A 19434-nucleotide genomic window follows, 5' to 3' on the forward strand; every position below is an offset into this window, starting at 1 on the left:
TCTAATTGGTGAAGTCAAATGACACGACTGATCCGTTCGATTGGCGCAACGGGCACCCTATGCGAACACACATGAATGGATAAATAAAAGTAGAGAAAGGGATGTCGATCATTGTAAAGGAGTAAAAGTATCGACCCTTCTTCACATAAATACTCAAGTAAAAGTAAAAACTACAGTGCATTGAAAGTACTCTGACAAGTACAGTTTATCGAAAATGTTACTTGAGTAAATAAAACGAAGTAAATGTAGCTCTTTACGACCCACCTCTGTGTAAGAGAAAGTGGAAGTAAAAACAACAAAATCTAATTGTCTAGATAGGTGGTTACAACCTGTTCCTATGTAAAACCACTATAAATCTGACCATATACAGTAAATATAATATTTAGATGTTTGATGCGTTGTAGTACTCAGAAACTGAAAGTATCCTGTTTAAAGTCGCCTCTATTGTGAACTTAACCTCGAAAAAAATGCATTGGTATCTTGATCTCCGAGTGCCCTAAGTTACGAGTTCTTGGAGCTGTCACTTGGTCGAAATTATGCTGTGTGTTGAGAGCCACAATTTGAGTTCCAAGCGAGTTTCATTGAAGTGAAGTGGGGGTGGGAATGAGAAATTACGATACTGTAGTACCCTAACGTGGGCAACCAGTCTGACTCCGATGCACTTTCAGCAGTTTTCAAACGCACACATACAAAATGAGAACACTCACAAGGAGCTGCTGTCAGCCACAACTGACACCCAAACACTCACATGCAGACAAACTGGGCAACCCGACTAGCACCCTAATGTCACTCACTTGGCCAAACCCCTTAAGGTACACCTCCAACACATGAATGCTACAGTATGTATAGCAATTATACTAATAAAAAACAGCGTTATTTTATTATATTCTCTTTTCTTTTATTCAGTTTGTATACAATATTTTTGTATGATTTGGGGGGGGGGGGGGCAGCGGGGGAAAAAAGTATTTAGTCAGCCACCAATGGTGCGAGTTCTCCCACTTAAAAAGATGACAGAGACCTGTAATTGTCATCATAGGTATACCTCACCTATGAGAGACAAAATGAGAGAAAACAAATCCAGGAAATCACATAGTCTGATTTTGTAAGAATTTATTAGCAAATTATGGTGGAAAATAAGTATTTGGTCACCTACAAACAAGCGAGATTTCTGGCTATCACAGAGCTGGAACTTCTTCTTTAAGAGGCTCCTCTGTCCTCCCCTCGTTATCTTTATTAATGGCACCTGTCTGAACTCATCAGTATAAAATACACCTGTCCAGAACCTCAAACAGTCACACTCCAAACTCCACTATGGCCAAGACCAAAGAGCTGTCAAAGGACACCAGAAACAAAATTGTAGATCTGCACCAGGCTGGGAAGACTGAATCTGGAATAGGTAAGCAGGTTTGTGTGAAGAAATTACTAGAAATTGGAAGACATACAAGACCACTGATGATCTCCCTCGAGCCAGTACATGTCCAGGCCCGTCTGAAGTTTGCTAGACAGCATTTGGATGATCCAAAAGAGGATTGGGAGAATGTCATATGTCAGATGAAACCAAAATAGAACTTTTTGGTAAAAACTCATCTTGTCATGTTTGGAGGAGAAACAATGCTGAGTTGCATCCAAAGAACACCATACCTACTGTGAAGCACGGGGGGTGGAAACATGCTTTGGGGCTTTTTTTTCTGCAAAGGGACCAGGACGACTGATCCGTGTAAAGGAAAGAATGAATGGGGCCATGTATCGTGAGATCTTGAGTGAAAACCTCCATCAGCAAGGGAAGAAGAAGAAACGTGGCTGGGGTTTTCAGCATGACAATGATCTCAAACACACATTTCAGCATGAAATATTTGGAGGGAGTTGAAAGTCTGTGTTGCCCAGTGACAGCCCCAAAACATCACTGCTCTAGAGATCTGCATGGAGGAATGGGCCAAAATACCAGCAACCATATGTGAAAAGACTTAGAGAAAACGGGTAAAGGGTATTAAAAAAAAAAAAAAAAAAAGTATTGAGATGAACTTTTGTTATTGACCAAATACTTATTTCCACCATAATTTGCTAATAAAATCTTTACAAATCAGACGTGACCCCCCCCCCCCCCACCTATTCTAACATAGAATCTATAGGGAGAATCTATAACATAGAATCTATAGGACTCAAGTAATACATAATCTAGCATTATGTTGTATCTGTATGTACATGCTAGTGATGTATTACATAACCCAATAGTCAAAAAGAAGACAGCAGACGGAGTAAATATTTAGCAATAGCACTTTATTCAACACAAACAACCCTAAGCCACAATACTGAATGACAAGACCAATTGGCTGCAGCAAACATTTTATAAAATAGATTCATAGGTTTCAATGTCACTAAATTGTTCTTTTTTTCTTTTAATGTCAGAAAGACAAATGCAGGTTTTTCCAAAACAGTGAATGATCATTTACATATTCAACATTTTTTTCTTTTGTAACAAATCATCATTCACATGTTCACATAAAGGAATAACAAGGCAAAGTGCTTTCAGGATTGCATTGTCGAATAAACTAAATATGAACTGGTTAAAGATTGAGGTGAGGCAGCGGGCTGGATGAGGGTGGGGGCGGATGCGGATCAGTCCTGTCCTACAATGGGAGCGGATGCATTAGATTGGAAGCTAGGCGGATTTTGGGGAGGGGATTTAACCTCAAACCTTGTCCTGTACACCCCTTGCCGTCAAACTGAAAGCAAAGTTTTGGAAATGGCCGCAGATACAGGACACCTACCAAACACAGTATGGTTTCTGCTAGAACGTGGAGTGGACAGATGGATTCATAAGGCAAACGTCACAGAGGACGCTCAAAGTCTAACCTCTGGCGCCGAATCACAAATCCATCCTTCAATTGCCCTTGTGACAACCTGTGATATTGTCACACTCCAGGGTAATCAACACTGTTCCAGAATGAAGGTACAGTTACAGCTGGAGGCAAAAATGTGATTTAGAGGTGGAAATAAAAGCCAATACGTGGTTACTGTTTTTTTTTCAAGATGACTCAGCTGTGCGCCACGTAAATGTTAAAGGGGACTATCATCATAATCTGCATTGTAACATTGTCTGGCTTCACATTCCAGTTGTGTTTAGTCGTATAAATGCTTCTAATAATTCCCCCCCCCCCAGACATTGACACATACAAACACAACCAAGCACTCGATTCTTTTTAACTACCATTGCTTACGATAAAATCTGTTTTTATTCCAATACTGGCAAGCTATTCTAGTCAGAACAAGGTGGAGACAAACTGTACTGAAAGCTGCAAAAACAAGGAGGTAGGAGAAATGCTACGGAGAACAGCAAGTGTTGGAAACGCGAATGTTCGCTTAAATCCACCAGGTGGCCAGCGGACTTGTACTACGGCAGCTCATCTCACCGAGTCAGTTATATGTCAGGTTTGGAAGAGAACTTTGACACTACGTGCCGAGCAAATCTGAAGTTTCCATTCAGTTGCACTGAAAGTACATCAAAGTTAAATGTGTTTAACTTTGTGTTCTAAGGTGGCTTTCTCATGAGATGGATGTCAAATTTGGTCTTGTATCTTTCGATCTTGGCTATCAAATGAAAAGCATGGGTCTCTATTTGGCATTTCCGACCTATTCATCGAAAAACAAAAATCCAGCCAAATACTTTTTGTGAGTCAAATAAAATTGATTGAGGGTTTTAATTTATTTTCAATGAACAATCCCAGTTTGGAAAACACCAAGGAACGTTTTCCTTGAAAATGTAATTTTTTCCCCCCCAATGTTTCATTCGACATGCTTACTGAGAACAGCAGTGCTGCAGCAGGTTTTGTTGTGTGCACGTTTCAATAGTATCTGAATTAATCAACTGACAGTTGAACAGTGACATTGCAGACTGAGGGGTTCATGACAACATTCTGACCGGCGGTGGAAAAAAGCAATAAAAAAAAAAAGAATGACTCAATCAGCCGCATACCCTCAACAAATTTGGGGTTTTGGGAAAAATCTGGAGGTGTTGGACTTGATGTGATGAGCTGCAGTGCCAATTCACTCAGCGTTAGAAAAAATACAAACCAAACAAACCTTATTTTTAAGAGTTTATCCCAGTTTCTAATTTTCTAATTTCAACACGGTTGGTCCTGTTGTCATCACAGGTCTTGCTGCTGGTGATGGCATTGACTCCCTTTAGCGCACAGTAGAACAAGTAGATTTGCAGATTTTGTAAATGAGGTAATCAGGCTAACTAGGGAACCCTGTCATTGACGCAGGCACACAAGCACACGCATGAGCCCACTTCATTCACCCGTAAAGCAAAAAACTAACAAGCCTATTCAGACGGACAGGACAGCGGAATATGGAGTCAACTTTGGAATGTTGGGTGGACGTGCCAACTTTTGTTTGTGTACAATTCTTCTATGTGAAGGTGCATTGTGAAATTAGCTGATTGTAACTCATCACACGCCCTGATTCAGAGGTCTTCCACTCCTGATAAGGGCTCCCTTGTATGTATCAAGATAAGCCACTCCATGTTAAAACAGGCAGCTATTTTCTACCGGTTTCTTTTTACACTTAAGGCTGCCTCAGCAGCAGATCGACGCCTGCTTCAAGTCCAGTTGTGAGGATTGTTAATAGCTTGTGAGCATCAATGAAGTGGCAAGATCTACAGTGGCTAAACAAAATTAATAAACGAAACAAAGACGGACAATCACTCCTAAAATGTCACAGGACATGCAAGTATACATCCTTTCCTACAGTAGGCTATTCCTCGTAACACATTCAAGAGGGCTCCTAAGGGACAACTTCTCCAATATGGCTCTGCTTTAGAGTAATCAAGCACGGTGAGGTGACTTACATCACGCAGTAAAAAGGTGCTAGGCAAAAAAATTAAATAAAAAGATAAAAGAAATCCTCGCAGCCTTATTTCTATCAGGCTGGATTTACATTGCGGGTGTTTTAAGTGGCCAATTCAGATTTATGCCTGTAACCGATTTATCTAACCCATATCCAATACTATGGTTACATTTACTGAACACCTGGGAAAAAAAATGCATGTGAACACACACAAAAACTCAGGGAAAGAAACTGAAACGGTCAGAACTGCGTCACAGTAACAGTGCGCAGTGTAAATCCAGCCCGAGTTGTCATTGTCGGTTCAACAATGAACGAACGCGAGCAAATTGTTCCTTCCTCATTTCCCCCAAAAGACACTGCTCCTCTGCTGGTGAAAACAAACGGCACTTTCGAGGGGAATGTTATCTCCGAAAAAATTAAAACGACAATTAACTCCAAGTAACAAAGTGTGGAAACGCGTACAGTAGGCTATACAGTAGATAGAAATCTCAGAGGACTCGGACTGTACAAGCTTTAGGCTACACACTGAAAAGGGAGAAACACACAGGAACCCTTAATGCTCAACATTAACACAAATATAAGGCATTTTCAATACTCCTTTTATCCGCCTATATCACAGACAGCAGGACTAAACACTTTTTCCTTTAGTTTTTTTTTGTTGGAGAAATGTTTCATTCAAGGAGAAGGATGCATATACATCTACACATGCAAAGGAACGTCTACCAGATAGAAACCAGAAATGGAGCAATAAAAGATTCCCAAGTATAATAGTGTGATACCAGAGGTCACTCACACTCACACTCACACTCACACACACACACACCATCTATCTACCAGCCAACTTGTGCACGGTGCTTCCTCCAAACAGGCGGCTCGTCCAAGCTGAATCACAGTTTAAAGAACGGAATAGCACACACACTCAACAGTCAAACGCCACCGCTCTGAACACAAACAAGAGGAAACCCTTTATTTGCTACAGCTGAGTGACTTTTGGTGTTCAACTTAAAAACATTAAATAATCATTGGAGGAAACAATGACAAATAAAAGGCTATTGCACTTTTATCTTTCGCCTATTTCCAAACGAGGTCAGCTTAAGAAGATTCATGCCTCAGTTAAGACGACACGTTACGTCACTTCTAGAGTACGATTCACACGGTTATTAACACAGCACACTGGCTACTACTGCAACTCTACGTGTACTCAGTCTAGCCTAAATGACACACAAATCAACAATCAGTTTGCAAACAAAAACAAAAAAAGAATCTGATTCTGCTTCGCGAAGCGTGTTGCGAAGCCGCACGTCGCCAATGGATACCGAATGGTCAAGAACACTCCAAAGAAACTCAATCCACACGGTGGTCTTTCTACAGTTTGTGTTAATGACAATCGGGAGGCACCGATTCGTCGCAGGACTGTTCACCGTCATCGACCATCGGTGTAACAGAAACACCGATCGGTGTGGGTGATGCTATTCTTTTACGTTGGAAGGTAGTTTTAGCAAGACCTTATTCTTATATTTCGTTTCTTAAAGATGTATTTGTTTTGCTACAACATCCCCAGGGTCAAGGTAGTAAAAGCCTGTGTCCTCGAGGCTCCTTCAAACAAGGTTTTGGGAAGGTGAACAGAGCTTTGTGGTGCCTTTTTTGGATTTGTGCTTTCATTACAGTTTGATCCCAATTCATTGACAGGGTCGATGTGCCCGAAAAAAAACTGTCGCAAATGTTCAATTTAGACCACCCTCATTAACGCAGAGTGGCTAAAACTAAAACCAAAAGGATCAAATCGCAGAGGATGAACTGCGGGGGTTGGATGAGCCTTGGACTGCGGTCCAGTGTATTCAGTGAAATTTAATTCCCCCCCCATTGTATAAGGCTTCCGGGAAATATAAATGGAAGACCGTACCTTTCAGTAGTAACAAATAAAAGGCACTGTGCCACCGCTGTGCTTGATAGTACACAGGTCCTACTAATAGGGAGAGGAAGGGAATGTAGCATCGTGGCTAATGACCAAGTGTTTGGGCAGGGGAGAGAACATTTTTGACTGGACAAGAGGTAAAATGAAATAGCTACCTTCCTAAAACTGCAGGTCCAACTAAAAAAATATGAGAAGGTGCAGCAGTGAACGACTTGGCGAAGGTAGGGAACGCAAGCTAGTGACAATTCTGTTAATATACATTTCCGATTTAGCCTAGGTTAAGCAGAATTACACAACTCATGGAGATGGACTATTCGCATAGCTGCACAATTTTAAAAAAAAGTAATTTATGTATTATTAATAAAATCATTATTGTTTTATTTCATTTCTGTGTGAATAATGTGAGGCACACTGCTTTGAACTCCCAATGGCCGCCCCGTAGAAGCCCAAGTTGATTGTTTACAAGTGAATTCTGACTCCATTATTTCACAGTGGCAAATATGGCAGTATCCTCCTCTTGGGACAATCTCTGCACCATGGCAACCTTCAGCTATGTGCTAACGTGACAGATTTGTGTGCTTCTTGACACCTGAAGGCCAACATGTAATTTTAGCTGTCATGTCTGTAACCTCATACAGGCGATGCAATGTGTCAGGTATTGCCAGGGATCTAAATCATTTTCTTTCTTTTTTTATCGCTTGTAAGGCAAAAGGCTCAACAGTGGATCAGTTGAATTGAAATTTGCCTTTTTTTAAAATATATATATATCAGAATTGCTTCAAGTAAGAACCAAGACAACCAGAGAGGTAAATCAATTTTGAAAATACCATACTTTTTTCCTCAATTTTTATGACATCACCAAATACGTTCTGTCACACGTACACACTCACACCTTGTTAAACACACTAACACGGGGTTGGTTTGCCAATACCAAAATTATGATGTCCAATTATAAAACCATACTGACAGAGTACTTGTGGTCTAAGTATCCAAATACATAATCCCATGCAAATAGTTGTCATACTGTAGTCCTAAATGGTACAAAGACATTCAAGTCCAAAGATTATAATTGTAGTAATAATTCTGCCTATTAGGGAATAAGTTACTGACCAATGTGATTTACATCTAAAGGCAAATAAAGGTTTCTATGGCACTAAATGGGTGTTGCTTAGGTGCATTTTTGTCAACCATATTCTGTTGTAGACCTTTGTTTTATTTTATTTTTTTCCCCAGTTGATAAGGCATTCTCAATGAAATGGATGTCAAATTGACCCAAATACCCCCGTTGGCTGCAGTAAAAATGGATGGAAATAACAATTAGCTAACAAACAAACTCAAAGCAAGGTAGACGACAACAAACACTATAACAAGATGTTTACAGTACATGCTACTGGTTATTCTCCACTACTTCAAATTGTTCTGCTTGAGGGGGAAGCAAGACCCCGACCGGACAGTCATTTCAGTCATGGCTCAGATTGGATGGTCAGACTGTAAACGGTCAGACTGAATGAATGCATAATTGAATTGACGCTGTGCGCAGGTTTTGGCAATAGCTGGGAATGCGTCAAAGCCCGCATTTGTATTTTAAATCTACCATTGGCATCCATGGACTTGGCCTAAACGGATAGCAACGTTTTTGCTGCACTCAATCTCACAGTCACGCTATTGCTACAAATGGACCATCCACAACACTCGGTTCTTACTATCATACACACACACATACAAAGCATGTATAAGAAAACTATGTCCCAAACTAAAAGACTGTATAGTTGCAGGGAGGAAAAGGCTCCGTTACCTGGTCACATTTGGACATCATTAGAGAAAAATGAAAAAACATCATCCCTGCCAGAACGGATGAGCACCTACAAATTGCCAGTGTGTGTGGTGTTTCTAAGGAGCCCACTCGTGGTGTGTGCCGAGTCGCTGCACTTGACTCCAAATGTCTCGGGCTAGCAGATTGGGCTGGAAGTCGCAGCCACTCTATAATCCTCTCACATACACACACACACACACACACACACACACACACACACAATGAGATCAAAAAGGTAGCGGCCAGTGGACAGCGCCCCGAGTGGTCGGAGACACCATTTGCTAATCAATGCAATGCACAAAGTCGACGACTAGCCGACAATTCCTGTAATTCAGCAGCAACACACATGCATGTAAACATAAGTACATACATTACATCTGCTCTATTTTGCACACTTAGAACCTGAATGTATGAAAGTGCGTGCTTGACTAATTAAGTGCTGTAGGATTAAGGTTAAAAAGGGAATAAAATTTCATGAAACAGCCCATCCACATAAAAACAAAATCTAATACTAATTATCCTGCTGAATTATGATTGGTTCATTAATTTTGCTTGCTGCTTCAACCACAGATCCTGAGATCGCAAATGAATTATGTACCTTATATTAATACCCCAAGAGAATAATAAAAAGTGAAATTCATCTCAGCAAACTAGCAATGGCGCCTCTCGACGGGAAGCTGTGTCAATTTTAATAAGTAGGAAGTAAGGGAGGGAGGGAAGAGTCGAACGAGTCTAGGTCCTCATCACCCATCTGGTCAACTTATGTGTGCAATTGTGCCACTTCACTAGCAGTAGATACTGGGTAATGTTATCACGGCCAGCAGATGAACTACATAACAACAAATTGAAAGACAACAGGCGATACAATCATCTTTAGTATGCATTTAGTATGTTTAGTACCAGAAATGGGAGGAAGAGACAAAAACAACAGCAATAAGCACATATTTGGATTTCTGCTAGTCCTGAACTCTGCACTGGGGATGGGCATAATAGTTGTGTGGAATTGTTTGTTGCTTAAACGACTCTTGAAGCAAACGAGGCTAAACGGCGTGCACTATTTGGCGGCAACCAAGAGGCGGTGTTCATTCAGTCGCAACTAGTGCTGCCTGCTCCCCGAAGAACACGGCAACAACAATTGCAAGTTACGCTACACATGGGCATGGGAGTTCAGAACATTCCAAGAGATTCTCCCCTCACCCTTAAAATATTATTTAAAAATTGATTATTTGACCTTCATTTTCCCACAGTCGATCAAGGAAATTTAGTCAAATGCGATTCCTACTCAACAACACGTAATGGCTGAGAAAATATACCTCTCCCTTTTCTGGAACACTTTTTTTCTCTCTTTTTTAAATATTGTCATCTACTGACTGTGGTTCGTGCCATCAAACGGGAGGAAGGCGAGATTGTAAGTCTCAGGGATGCAAAGGCTCATAATACTTTTGCCACGTTACAGTCCAACTGAAATGATGGAAGGCATGGGTCGAAAAAGGCATTTGATGAGACGCCGTCAAAGGCAATCCAGTGCATTTGTGTTGACACAGACGGTTTAAAATGCCCAAAACATGCAGAGCCATTCGTTTTGTCTTCAGGTCATCCGTCACCGAGTAAGACCAAAATGAAAACCAAACCCATTCCAGGGAAACAAAAGCCCTTGTGACAGTGATTGTCTATTCAATATAACAAACAAAAAGGCCAAAAGAAAAATATTGCTCATAAGTTGCCAAATAATAATAATGATGGACGCAGTAAAATAAGCAGGCAAAACGCTTCAAAGTGATGACCACCAAGAGATAGAAACTATTAAGACGAGGTCAAGAAATAATCCTTCAACACTGATGGACACGCACGTGCAAACACACACACACACACACACGAAAAAGAAAAGGCCTAAACGTCACACAGATCTATCGCGTAGACCACGCTGACTCTGAAAACTTTGCACAAACACTGTTCAAGAGATGGGAACGAAATTGAAATGGCTTGTTCATTTATGTGCTCAGATATATGACGCTCTGATGAGGTGTTGTTGGCAGATATTACTTGTAAAGCCTTCATCTCGGAAATCAACAAGGCCTTGGTCACTTCACTACATCCTACAGTAGTTCTCTCGACCTACAAAAAAAAGAACGTCAGACCTACGGACCCTGGGCAAAGATGAAGCAGCTGCTAAACGAGTTGACGAGGTATATCAAGATCTATTGTCTCTCTCTGTACAGTACAGTTCATCTCAAATAAATAATTTTATAGCCATAGTAGTGTTGATCAACTTTGGTCATAACATATGCTTAGAAACATTCTAGCCTAACAAACACTTCTTTAAAATGTCAGCGTCGGCATTCAGGGCCGATGCCGGCGTGGTGCGCCTTTGCAAGGAGGCGTGCTTACGTATTCAGGAGCATCACCTAATTATCTTTCAATGCCAAAAGTTAGGAGCCGTACGTTTTAAAAGTACACCACAGAATCTTTGTGACCCTTTTCAGATTGTACTGTAGTCCACAAGCATTGCACTTTTCAGCTAATTTGATTTTTTCCCTTGTGTGGTTCCTTCACTAAAACAAAAAAAACTAATCTAGGCTAAGTTACAAAAAAAGCAAAACATCTCGAAAGGAAACTCTTTGATCATTCTTTTGGGAGGGTTGCGAGTTCCTCTACAAGGTCACCAGTGTGATATGACTTCACTCAACGATATGGCGGTGAGACTTGTTCCAGTGCTGTTACGTAACTGATGCTTTTAAAGGGTTAAAATGACTTGCGTGTGGCCAGATTGCGTTAGTTTGGACGTCACACTTGATCGGAGTGGCCTTGTAGAGCAACAAGCCTCTACGTAGTAAGCACTACTCTGGGATGGAGGAATGGGCTTCTAATTGCATATTAGGTTTGACTGCACCTCAAGAGAAGACCAAACACTCACGCACATACAGACACACACATACATACATACATACATACACAAAATAGATATAGGCGGGTGCTCTCCTGGTCCTCTTGGCCACGTTAAAGGGAGACACCCCCTGGTGGTAGATGACGGTGACAGCAGCATGACTGAGCCTGGCGGCAACACCCCTCACTCGGACAGACAGCCGTCCAGGCCCACGGGTGCGCCGTGGCGGTCTTTGACGTAGCCGTTGTGGAGGCCGTTGCTGGGCAGGGGGGCGCAGGCGGCCGTGATGCCGCAGTGCTTGAGCAAGTTGAGGCCTGGCGAGGGGGAGACGCCAGGGGAGGAGCAAGAGCAGGAGGAAGGGTCAAGCTGGGGGAAAGGCTTCATGGTGGAGAGGATCAGAGCCAGGCAGTCAGCCACGTCTTTGTTGGGGGCACACGCCAGAGCTGGGGTGTGGCCTAGTGGATGAGAAAAAGTCACATGACGTCGTTATCCAACGACAACCTTGGAAAGTAGAGCTGGGCATAACAGTTTTCCCTCCACAAAAATCTGATTTTAATAAATTTTCCCCAATGCAATTGTGATTTGATTCTTTGCTGCTCACAAAGAAATGAACAGTTTCATATTGTAGTTTATTATATTAATAGACAGAATATTGCAATGGCAAAGTGCTGTTGATCAATTATTTGTTGTTTTTTTGGTATAATGATGTCAAAATGTGAACAGCATTATGAAGAGGACTGTTTAAATATCAATTCTAATTGAACCAGGAAATGTATTGATCCATCCACTGATAAAACACCTGTTGTGAATTTTGCCACCATGTCCTTGGCAATGATCCGCGCGACTGTCTTCAACCGGGCTTCCTTCTAGTTCTACGCAAAACGATGAAAATCATTCCGCTCGTTTTTTTATGTCACTTAATAAAAAATAATTAGTCGCTATAAGTGTTGGAAAAAGTCGCTAAATACAGCAATCGAATTACTAAGGCCTGGTACAAGATGTTTGATGTCTGTGTAACGGACACGCTCTCGCCCGATGGCACTGTCACCCCAAAAAAACTCCAGACCAAGCGGCATCACTGTAGATTCCCCATGTTTGATCATAAAATTTTCGATAAAATTCACTATCTGCACAGTTGTGTGTGTTTGGGTTTGAAAAAACAAAAACCTCTGGTCGTCTAGAACTCTTATCTAATTCACGTAGCAACCTCCAAATTATGAGATTGAGGAGAAAGGTTTTGTATTCACTTTGTCCTGAAGTTTTATACATCTAAAAGTGACATGGTTCCCCTTTACTAGATAAAATAGCTTGATTTATAACGCTGTAATTTAAAATTACGCTAAACCGGAAGTAACGCAGGCGTCGCTTCCAGCTTATTCTTTTCTCCTAAATTAATTATATTTTTATTCAACTAATATATGCTACATCTGCTAGACACTTCATATAAAGATAAAAAAATTGGGCATTCAACAGTTTTGGTCGTCGTCATGTGTGTGGTGTGCTCAGAGAATCTCAACACAGCAGACCACACACAAAAAGATTCTGAAGAAACTGAAGAAGAAGAAACACTTCCAGAAACGCTCGCATGTTTCCTGTCCTTTTAATTATTTCAACAGCTATAACAAAAACTTACAGAGAGGCTGCATTCAGCCACTATGGCCCGCACCTTTGGAATAGCCTGCCAGAGGGTATCAGGACCACAGTCTGTTGATGCTTTTAAAAGGAGGCTCAAGAGTCATTTATTCTGTTTAGCGAGTAGTTTCCCCATGGCCCTTGCGACAGGGGGGCTCTGCACAATGTTGGAAGTCCATCCCAGCCTTCCCAGGTCATAGTGGTCTTTGCAGCGAAATCCTCTGTGGCTGTGGGGGGCGGCGGGACCTCTTGGTGTGGATGGCTCCCACAGGTTTGTCTTTCCTCACCTGGATCCTCAGTGCCTTGCCTTGCACAGTGCCGTGAAAATGTACTGGCCACTTTCTGAAATTCTTATATTTTTGCATTATTTTCCCCACTTTGTTGAAGATCATCGAACAAATGTAAAGAGACAAATATAACCCAAGTGAATTTAGAATGCCGTTTTTAAATGGTGATTTCCTTTATTAAGGACAGAAAATAAAAAATAAAAAATTCAGTTACCTGGCCATGTATGAAAAAGTGATTGCCCTCTAAACCAAATAACTGGTTGGGCCATCCTCAGCAGCAACAACTGAATTCAAGCGTTTTCTATGACAGGCAATGAGTCTTTAACATTTCTGTGGAGATATTTTGGCCCACTCTTCCTTTCAGAATTGTTTCTTCTTCTTCTTTTCCTTGCAGCTTGTCCTGTTAGAAGTCGCCACAGCGTGTCATCCTTTTCCATGTCAGCTTATCTCCTGCATCCTCCTCTCTAAAACCAACTGCCCTCATGTCTACCCTCACTACCTCTATCAACCTCGCCTTTGGTCTTCCTTGAGCTCTCTTGAATGGCAGCTCCATCTTTATCATCCGATCAAGAGACTCACTCTCGCTCCTCTGGACTCCAAACCATGTAAGCCTGCTCTCTCTAGCTTTGTCTCCAAACATCTAACCTTGGCTGTCCCTCTGATGAGCTCATTACTAATCCTATCCAACCTGGTCACTCTTAGAGAGAACCTCAACCTTTTCATTTCCGCCACCTCCAGCTCTGCTTCCTTTTGTCTCTTCAGTGCCACTTTCGCTAATCCGTACATCATGACTGGCCTCACCACTGTCTTATAAACTTTCCCCTACATCCTAGCAGAGACTGTTCTGTCACATGACACACTTGACACCAGTCTCCATCTGTTCCAACCTGCTTGGACCTGTTTCTTCACTTCCTTACAACACTCACCATTGCTCTGGACTGTTGACCCCAAGTATTTGAAGTCGTCCACCCTCATTATCTCTTCTCCCTGTAGCCTCACTATTCCCCCTCCACCCCTCTCATTTATGCACATATATTGTGTCTTACTTTGGCTAACATTCATGCTTCTCCTTTCCAGTGCATGCCTCCATCTTTCCAACTGTTCCTCCACCTACTCCCTGCTTCCACTGCAGATCACAATGTAATCTACAAACACCATGGTCCATGGGTATTCCAGTCTAAGCCCATCTGTCAGTCTTTCCATCACCACCGCAAGCAGGAAGGGACTCAGGGCTGATGCCTGATGCAGTCCCACCTTCACCTTAAACTCCTCTGTCACACCAACAGCACACCTCACCGTTCTTCTGCTGCCCTCACACATGTCCTGGACTATTTTAACATCTCTCTCCGCCACTCCAGACGTCCGCATGCAGTACCACAGTTCCTCTCTAGGTACTCTGTCATAGGCTTTCTCTAGATCTACAAAGACACAATTTAGCTCCTTCTGACCTTCTCTGTACCTCTCCATCAACACCCTCAAGGCAAATATGCATCTGTGGTACTCTTTCTAGGTATGAAACCATACTGTTGCTCACAAATACTCACTTCTGTCCTGAGTCCAGCCTTCACTACTCTTTCCCATAAATTCATTGTGAGGCTCATAAACTTTATTCCTCGATAGTTCTCACAGCGCTGCACATCACCCTTGTTCTTGAAAAGGGGCACCATTATACTTTCCCTCCATTGCTCAGGAATCGTCTCACTCGCTAGAATTCTGTTGAACAACCTGGTCAAAAACTCCACAACCACCTCTCTTAAATGCTTCCATACCTCCACAGGAATGTCATCAAGACCAACTGCCTTCCATTTTTCATCCTATTTAGTGCCTTTCTAAATTCCCCCTTGCTAATCTTTGCCACTTTTTGGTCCACCACACTTGCCTCTTCTACTCTTCCTTCGCTCTCATTATCCTCATTCATCAACTCCTCAAAGTATTCTTTCCATCTATCCAACACACTACTGGCACCAGCCAACACATTTCCATCTGTATCCTTAATCACCCTAACCTGCTGCACATCCTTACTTTCTCTATTTCTCTGTCTGACCAACCTGTATAGATCTTTTTCTCCTTCTTTAGTATCCAACCTGGCATACATGTCATCATATGCCTCTTGTTTGGCCTTTGCCACCTCTACCTTTGCCCTACGTCGCATCTCAATGTATTCCTTTCGCCTCTCCTCAGTTCTCTCAGTGTCCCACTTCTTCTTAGCGAACCTCTTTCCTTGTATGATCTCCTGTACTTTGAGGTTCCACCACCAAATCTTCTCCCCTTTCAACCAGAAGATACACAAAGTACTCTCCTGCCTGTCTCCCTGATCACCTTGGCTGTAATGGTCCAGACGAAGCTCCTCCTGTCCACCGAGAGTCTGTCTCACTTCTTCTCGAAAAGCTACACAATACTCTTCCTTTCTCAGCTTCCACCACATGGTTCTCTGCACTGCCTTTGTCTTCTTAATCTTCCTCCCCACCATCAAAGTCATTTCACACAACACGATCCTATGCTGTCTATCCACTATCTCCCCTACCCCTACCTTACAGTCTGTAACCTCCTTCAGATCACATCGTCTGCACAAGATGTAATCTACCTGCGTGCTACTACCTCCGCTCTTGTAGGTGACCCTATGTTCCTGCTTTTTTTGGGGAATCAAGTGTTCACGACAGCCATTTCCATCCTTTTTGCAGTCTACCACAATCTGTCCCTCCTGGATGCCAAACTTACCAATCACTTCTTCATCACCCCTTTTTCCTTCACCAACATGTCCATTACACTCTGCACCAATCACGACTCTCTCTCTGTCTGGGATGCTCAGAACTACTTTGTCTAGCTCCTTCCAGAATTTCTCTTTCACCTCTCGATCACATCCTACCTGTGGGGCATAGCCACTAATTACATTATACATAACACCCTCAATTTCAAGTTTCAGCCTCATCACTCGATCTGATAGTCTTTTCACCTCCAAGACATTCTTATGCCTGGATCAGCCTACAAGACAAATTTGGTCTTTCCCGATTGCACTACTGCCATGAAATCTTCCCGTACCTCGTTCAAACAGAGGCAACACTACACGACACTTATTCCGATATCATCGTATCTCATCTTTTATGATCACATGGCTTTATCTTATCAAATCAAACACTGTCGGAGAGGCGGAACCAGAAAACGTGTGACCGGTCAACGCGACCAGATACCCTTGTTACCATGGAGATAACAACAACAATGTGCCGCGCGAATGTATTGTGTCGGGTGAAAAAAGAACAAAATGAGGAAAAACCCAATAATACGCCTTATGTATGGGTTAAATACAGAAATAGACCCTGTAATTGAGACTGCACCTTTTAATATGGTGCGCCTTATGGTCGTGAAAATATTTTTTCCTTAATAAATGAAATCACCATTTAAAAACAGCATTTTATGTTCACTTGGGTTATATTTGCCTGATATTTTCTTTTGTTAGGCTCCAGCATGCCCATGACCCTAGTGAGGATAAGCGGTGTAGAAAAAGAATGCATGGATGGATGGATTTGTTTGATGATCTTAAAGTGGGGAAACTATGCAAAAATATAAGAATTTGAGAAGGGGGCCAATACTTTTCACAGCACTGTAAATACACTATTAAACTGTGTGTGTATGTACGGGTTTGCATGTTCATGTGGGTGTGTTTAGCGTTTAAATGTGGGGGTTGAAGAATTTTTTGTTGGTTTTAATTTCTGTAATGGACTTTATGTTGCATTTTAATGTATGAAAAGTGCTATATGAATAAATTGCATTTTATTTTATTTGAGTGTTCCCGAAGATTGCTGGAGCCGAGAGCCTTGTAAAATGGCAATGCTCTCAAAAAACGACTTGCTTTGGAAAATACTTGCTGTCTGAGGAACCCACTTTTATACATAAAACGACATCGGGTAAGACCTTTTATATTTTATTTACGGTCGCTTCTTTGTTCTTGAGTATCTTAAGTGCTTCTTTGATTGGCTACATTCTGTTTAACCACTGTCACCATTCTTGGCGTCGTGACTTGGGAGAAGTCGGCGTTCCCCACACACAAAGCGTTTTGGTCTTAAATATTGAACACAGTCTTTATTTAAGATTGTCGACACCGACCTGCTTCGGGCCCTAAAATCGTGACAAATCCACTCTTAACACACATCAGACCTAAGGACCATTTTATAGGATAATCTTATAAGAATTAAGATTTTTTGGCATTTGATGTGCTTGGTCGGGAAGGGGTCAAATCGGCACAAAAACAGGCCGATTGTGTTTTGTGTGTGTACCGGGCTTAAGGTGGCAATACAAAATTGCTTTTATAAACTACCTCCTCTCTGTTAGCAACCATGTTGTCAGTGTAAGTAGTGCATGTTAACGGAGACGTGGAAACATCCGGAGAAATAAACTAAAATTAATCTATAAATTTGACTAACTGCCTAGCCCTAGAGGTTGACTAAGTGCCCTGGAACAGACTGCTCAAACTTGAAAGTTCCACTAAGCTTCAATATAGCCATAATATGGAAATCCTACTTGAACAATCATTTATTAGATGCTCACCTTCCTCATCCACAGCCAGAACAGTGGCTCCTCTGCTCAGCAGCGCCTGCACCACTGTGGCCAAGCCATTACGAGCGGCGAGATGGAGGGGCCTGGAGGAGAGCGAGTCAATCACTAAATCAATGGCTCATTTTTCATTTGTGTCCTTTACTGCTAGACGATTACTGCTAGGGATATACAATTTTTACATTTCATCCGAAACATCATCTTAGTCTCACATTTGCAGAGCACTGTTGGTAGCATTTACAAGAGTGGGACTGTGTATCTCTCCCAGAATCAGCAGAGCACACATCTCATGAGCCTGAAGAGAGGCAAACAAAGAAAGCGTCAAAAGCCTGAGATTTTGAGAAACCTTCGTATATTTGGGATACAACAATAGGAATAGTGAGTGTGTACCTTGTTGCAGGCCAGGTGCAAGGCAGTGTTCCTATTCTCATCCAGCAACGTGAGGTCGGCCTTCGCCCGGTGAAGGAGGATGGCTAAACAGCCGCAAAACAAATATGACAATAAAGTGAAAACTAATGTGCATTCTTAAGAAAGAAAAAAGTTAAAAAAAAATAAAACAGACCAATCAACCAATTGTAGCTGGCGCGGATGTCGCCAAGCTAAACAATGTGCTGCGCGAATGTATTGTGTCGGGTCAAAAAAGAACAAAATGAGGAAAAACGTGTGGTGGTTATCACCGGTGGTCAGGAGAGGACGTTCTTTCAAGTACTGCTTGAGGTATGTTCACATACTTTTAATACGATACTGTTCGCAAGCAGGCAACAAAATGTTATGTAGCCTAGCAAGCTAGTGCTAGCAGAAACGATTGTACATTGTGTCGGAGAGTTGTTGATATTTTACACTACACGGAAGATATATTAAAAAAAAAATCTAACATGCTAGACTTTTCTTTTTGGCGTCGTACGGTCAAATTGTTGGTCATCAAACTCCATGCGGGCTTTCATGTGTCTTGCACTGAGGAGAGGCTTCCGTCGAGCTACTCTGCCATAAAGCCCCGACTCAATTCTGTCTCTGAGCTCTTCAGGCAGTTCCTTTGACCTCATGATTCTCATTTGCTCTGACATGCACTGTGAGCTGTAAGGTCTTATATAGACGGGTGTGTGGCTTTCTTAATCAAGTAATCAGTATAATCAAACAGCTGGACTCCAATCAAGGTGTAGAACCATCTTAAGGATGATCAGAAGAAATGGACAGCACCCAAGTTAAATATGAGTGTCACAGCAAAGGGTCTGAATACTTATGGCTGTGGGATATTCAGTTTTTCTTTTTTAATAAATCAGCAAAAATTTCAACAATTCAGTTTTTTTTCTGGCAATATGGGGTGCTGTGTGTACATTAATGAGGAAAAAAATGAAATGATGTAAACAAATAGCTGAAATATAATAAAGAGTGAAAACTTTCCTTACCCACTGTATTTTGTCTTAATTTTTCAGTTTCACACTGTCAATCTGCCTGTATACATTTACAAGGCAGAGGGATAACTTTCATTCTAAAAAGTTTCCACTTT

The 19434-nt window shown here is 41.8% G+C and overlaps 1 protein-coding gene across 1 annotated transcript in view; it reads right to left on the bottom strand.

The window, feature by feature from the left end:
* Positions 1-2256: 2256 nt before the first annotated feature.
* Positions 2257-19434, bottom strand: part of ankrd52a (ankyrin repeat domain 52a) — a 63016-nt gene continuing 45838 nt past the window's right edge. The window contains exons 25-28 of the mRNA XM_061685804.1: positions 18318-18400; positions 18140-18222; positions 17922-18013; positions 2257-11915 (exon numbers count right to left, since the gene is read on the bottom strand). Of these exons, the coding sequence (XP_061541788.1) occupies positions 11644-11915; positions 17922-18013; positions 18140-18222; positions 18318-18400 (530 nt within the window). The 3' untranslated portion in view covers positions 2257-11643. The remainder of the gene's footprint in view (positions 11916-17921; positions 18014-18139; positions 18223-18317; positions 18401-19434) is intronic.

The sequence above is a fragment of the Phycodurus eques genome, chromosome 1, assembly GCF_024500275.1.
Source record: "Phycodurus eques isolate BA_2022a chromosome 1, UOR_Pequ_1.1, whole genome shotgun sequence".
In the NCBI taxonomy this organism is placed as follows: domain Eukaryota; kingdom Metazoa; phylum Chordata; class Actinopteri; order Syngnathiformes; family Syngnathidae; genus Phycodurus; species Phycodurus eques.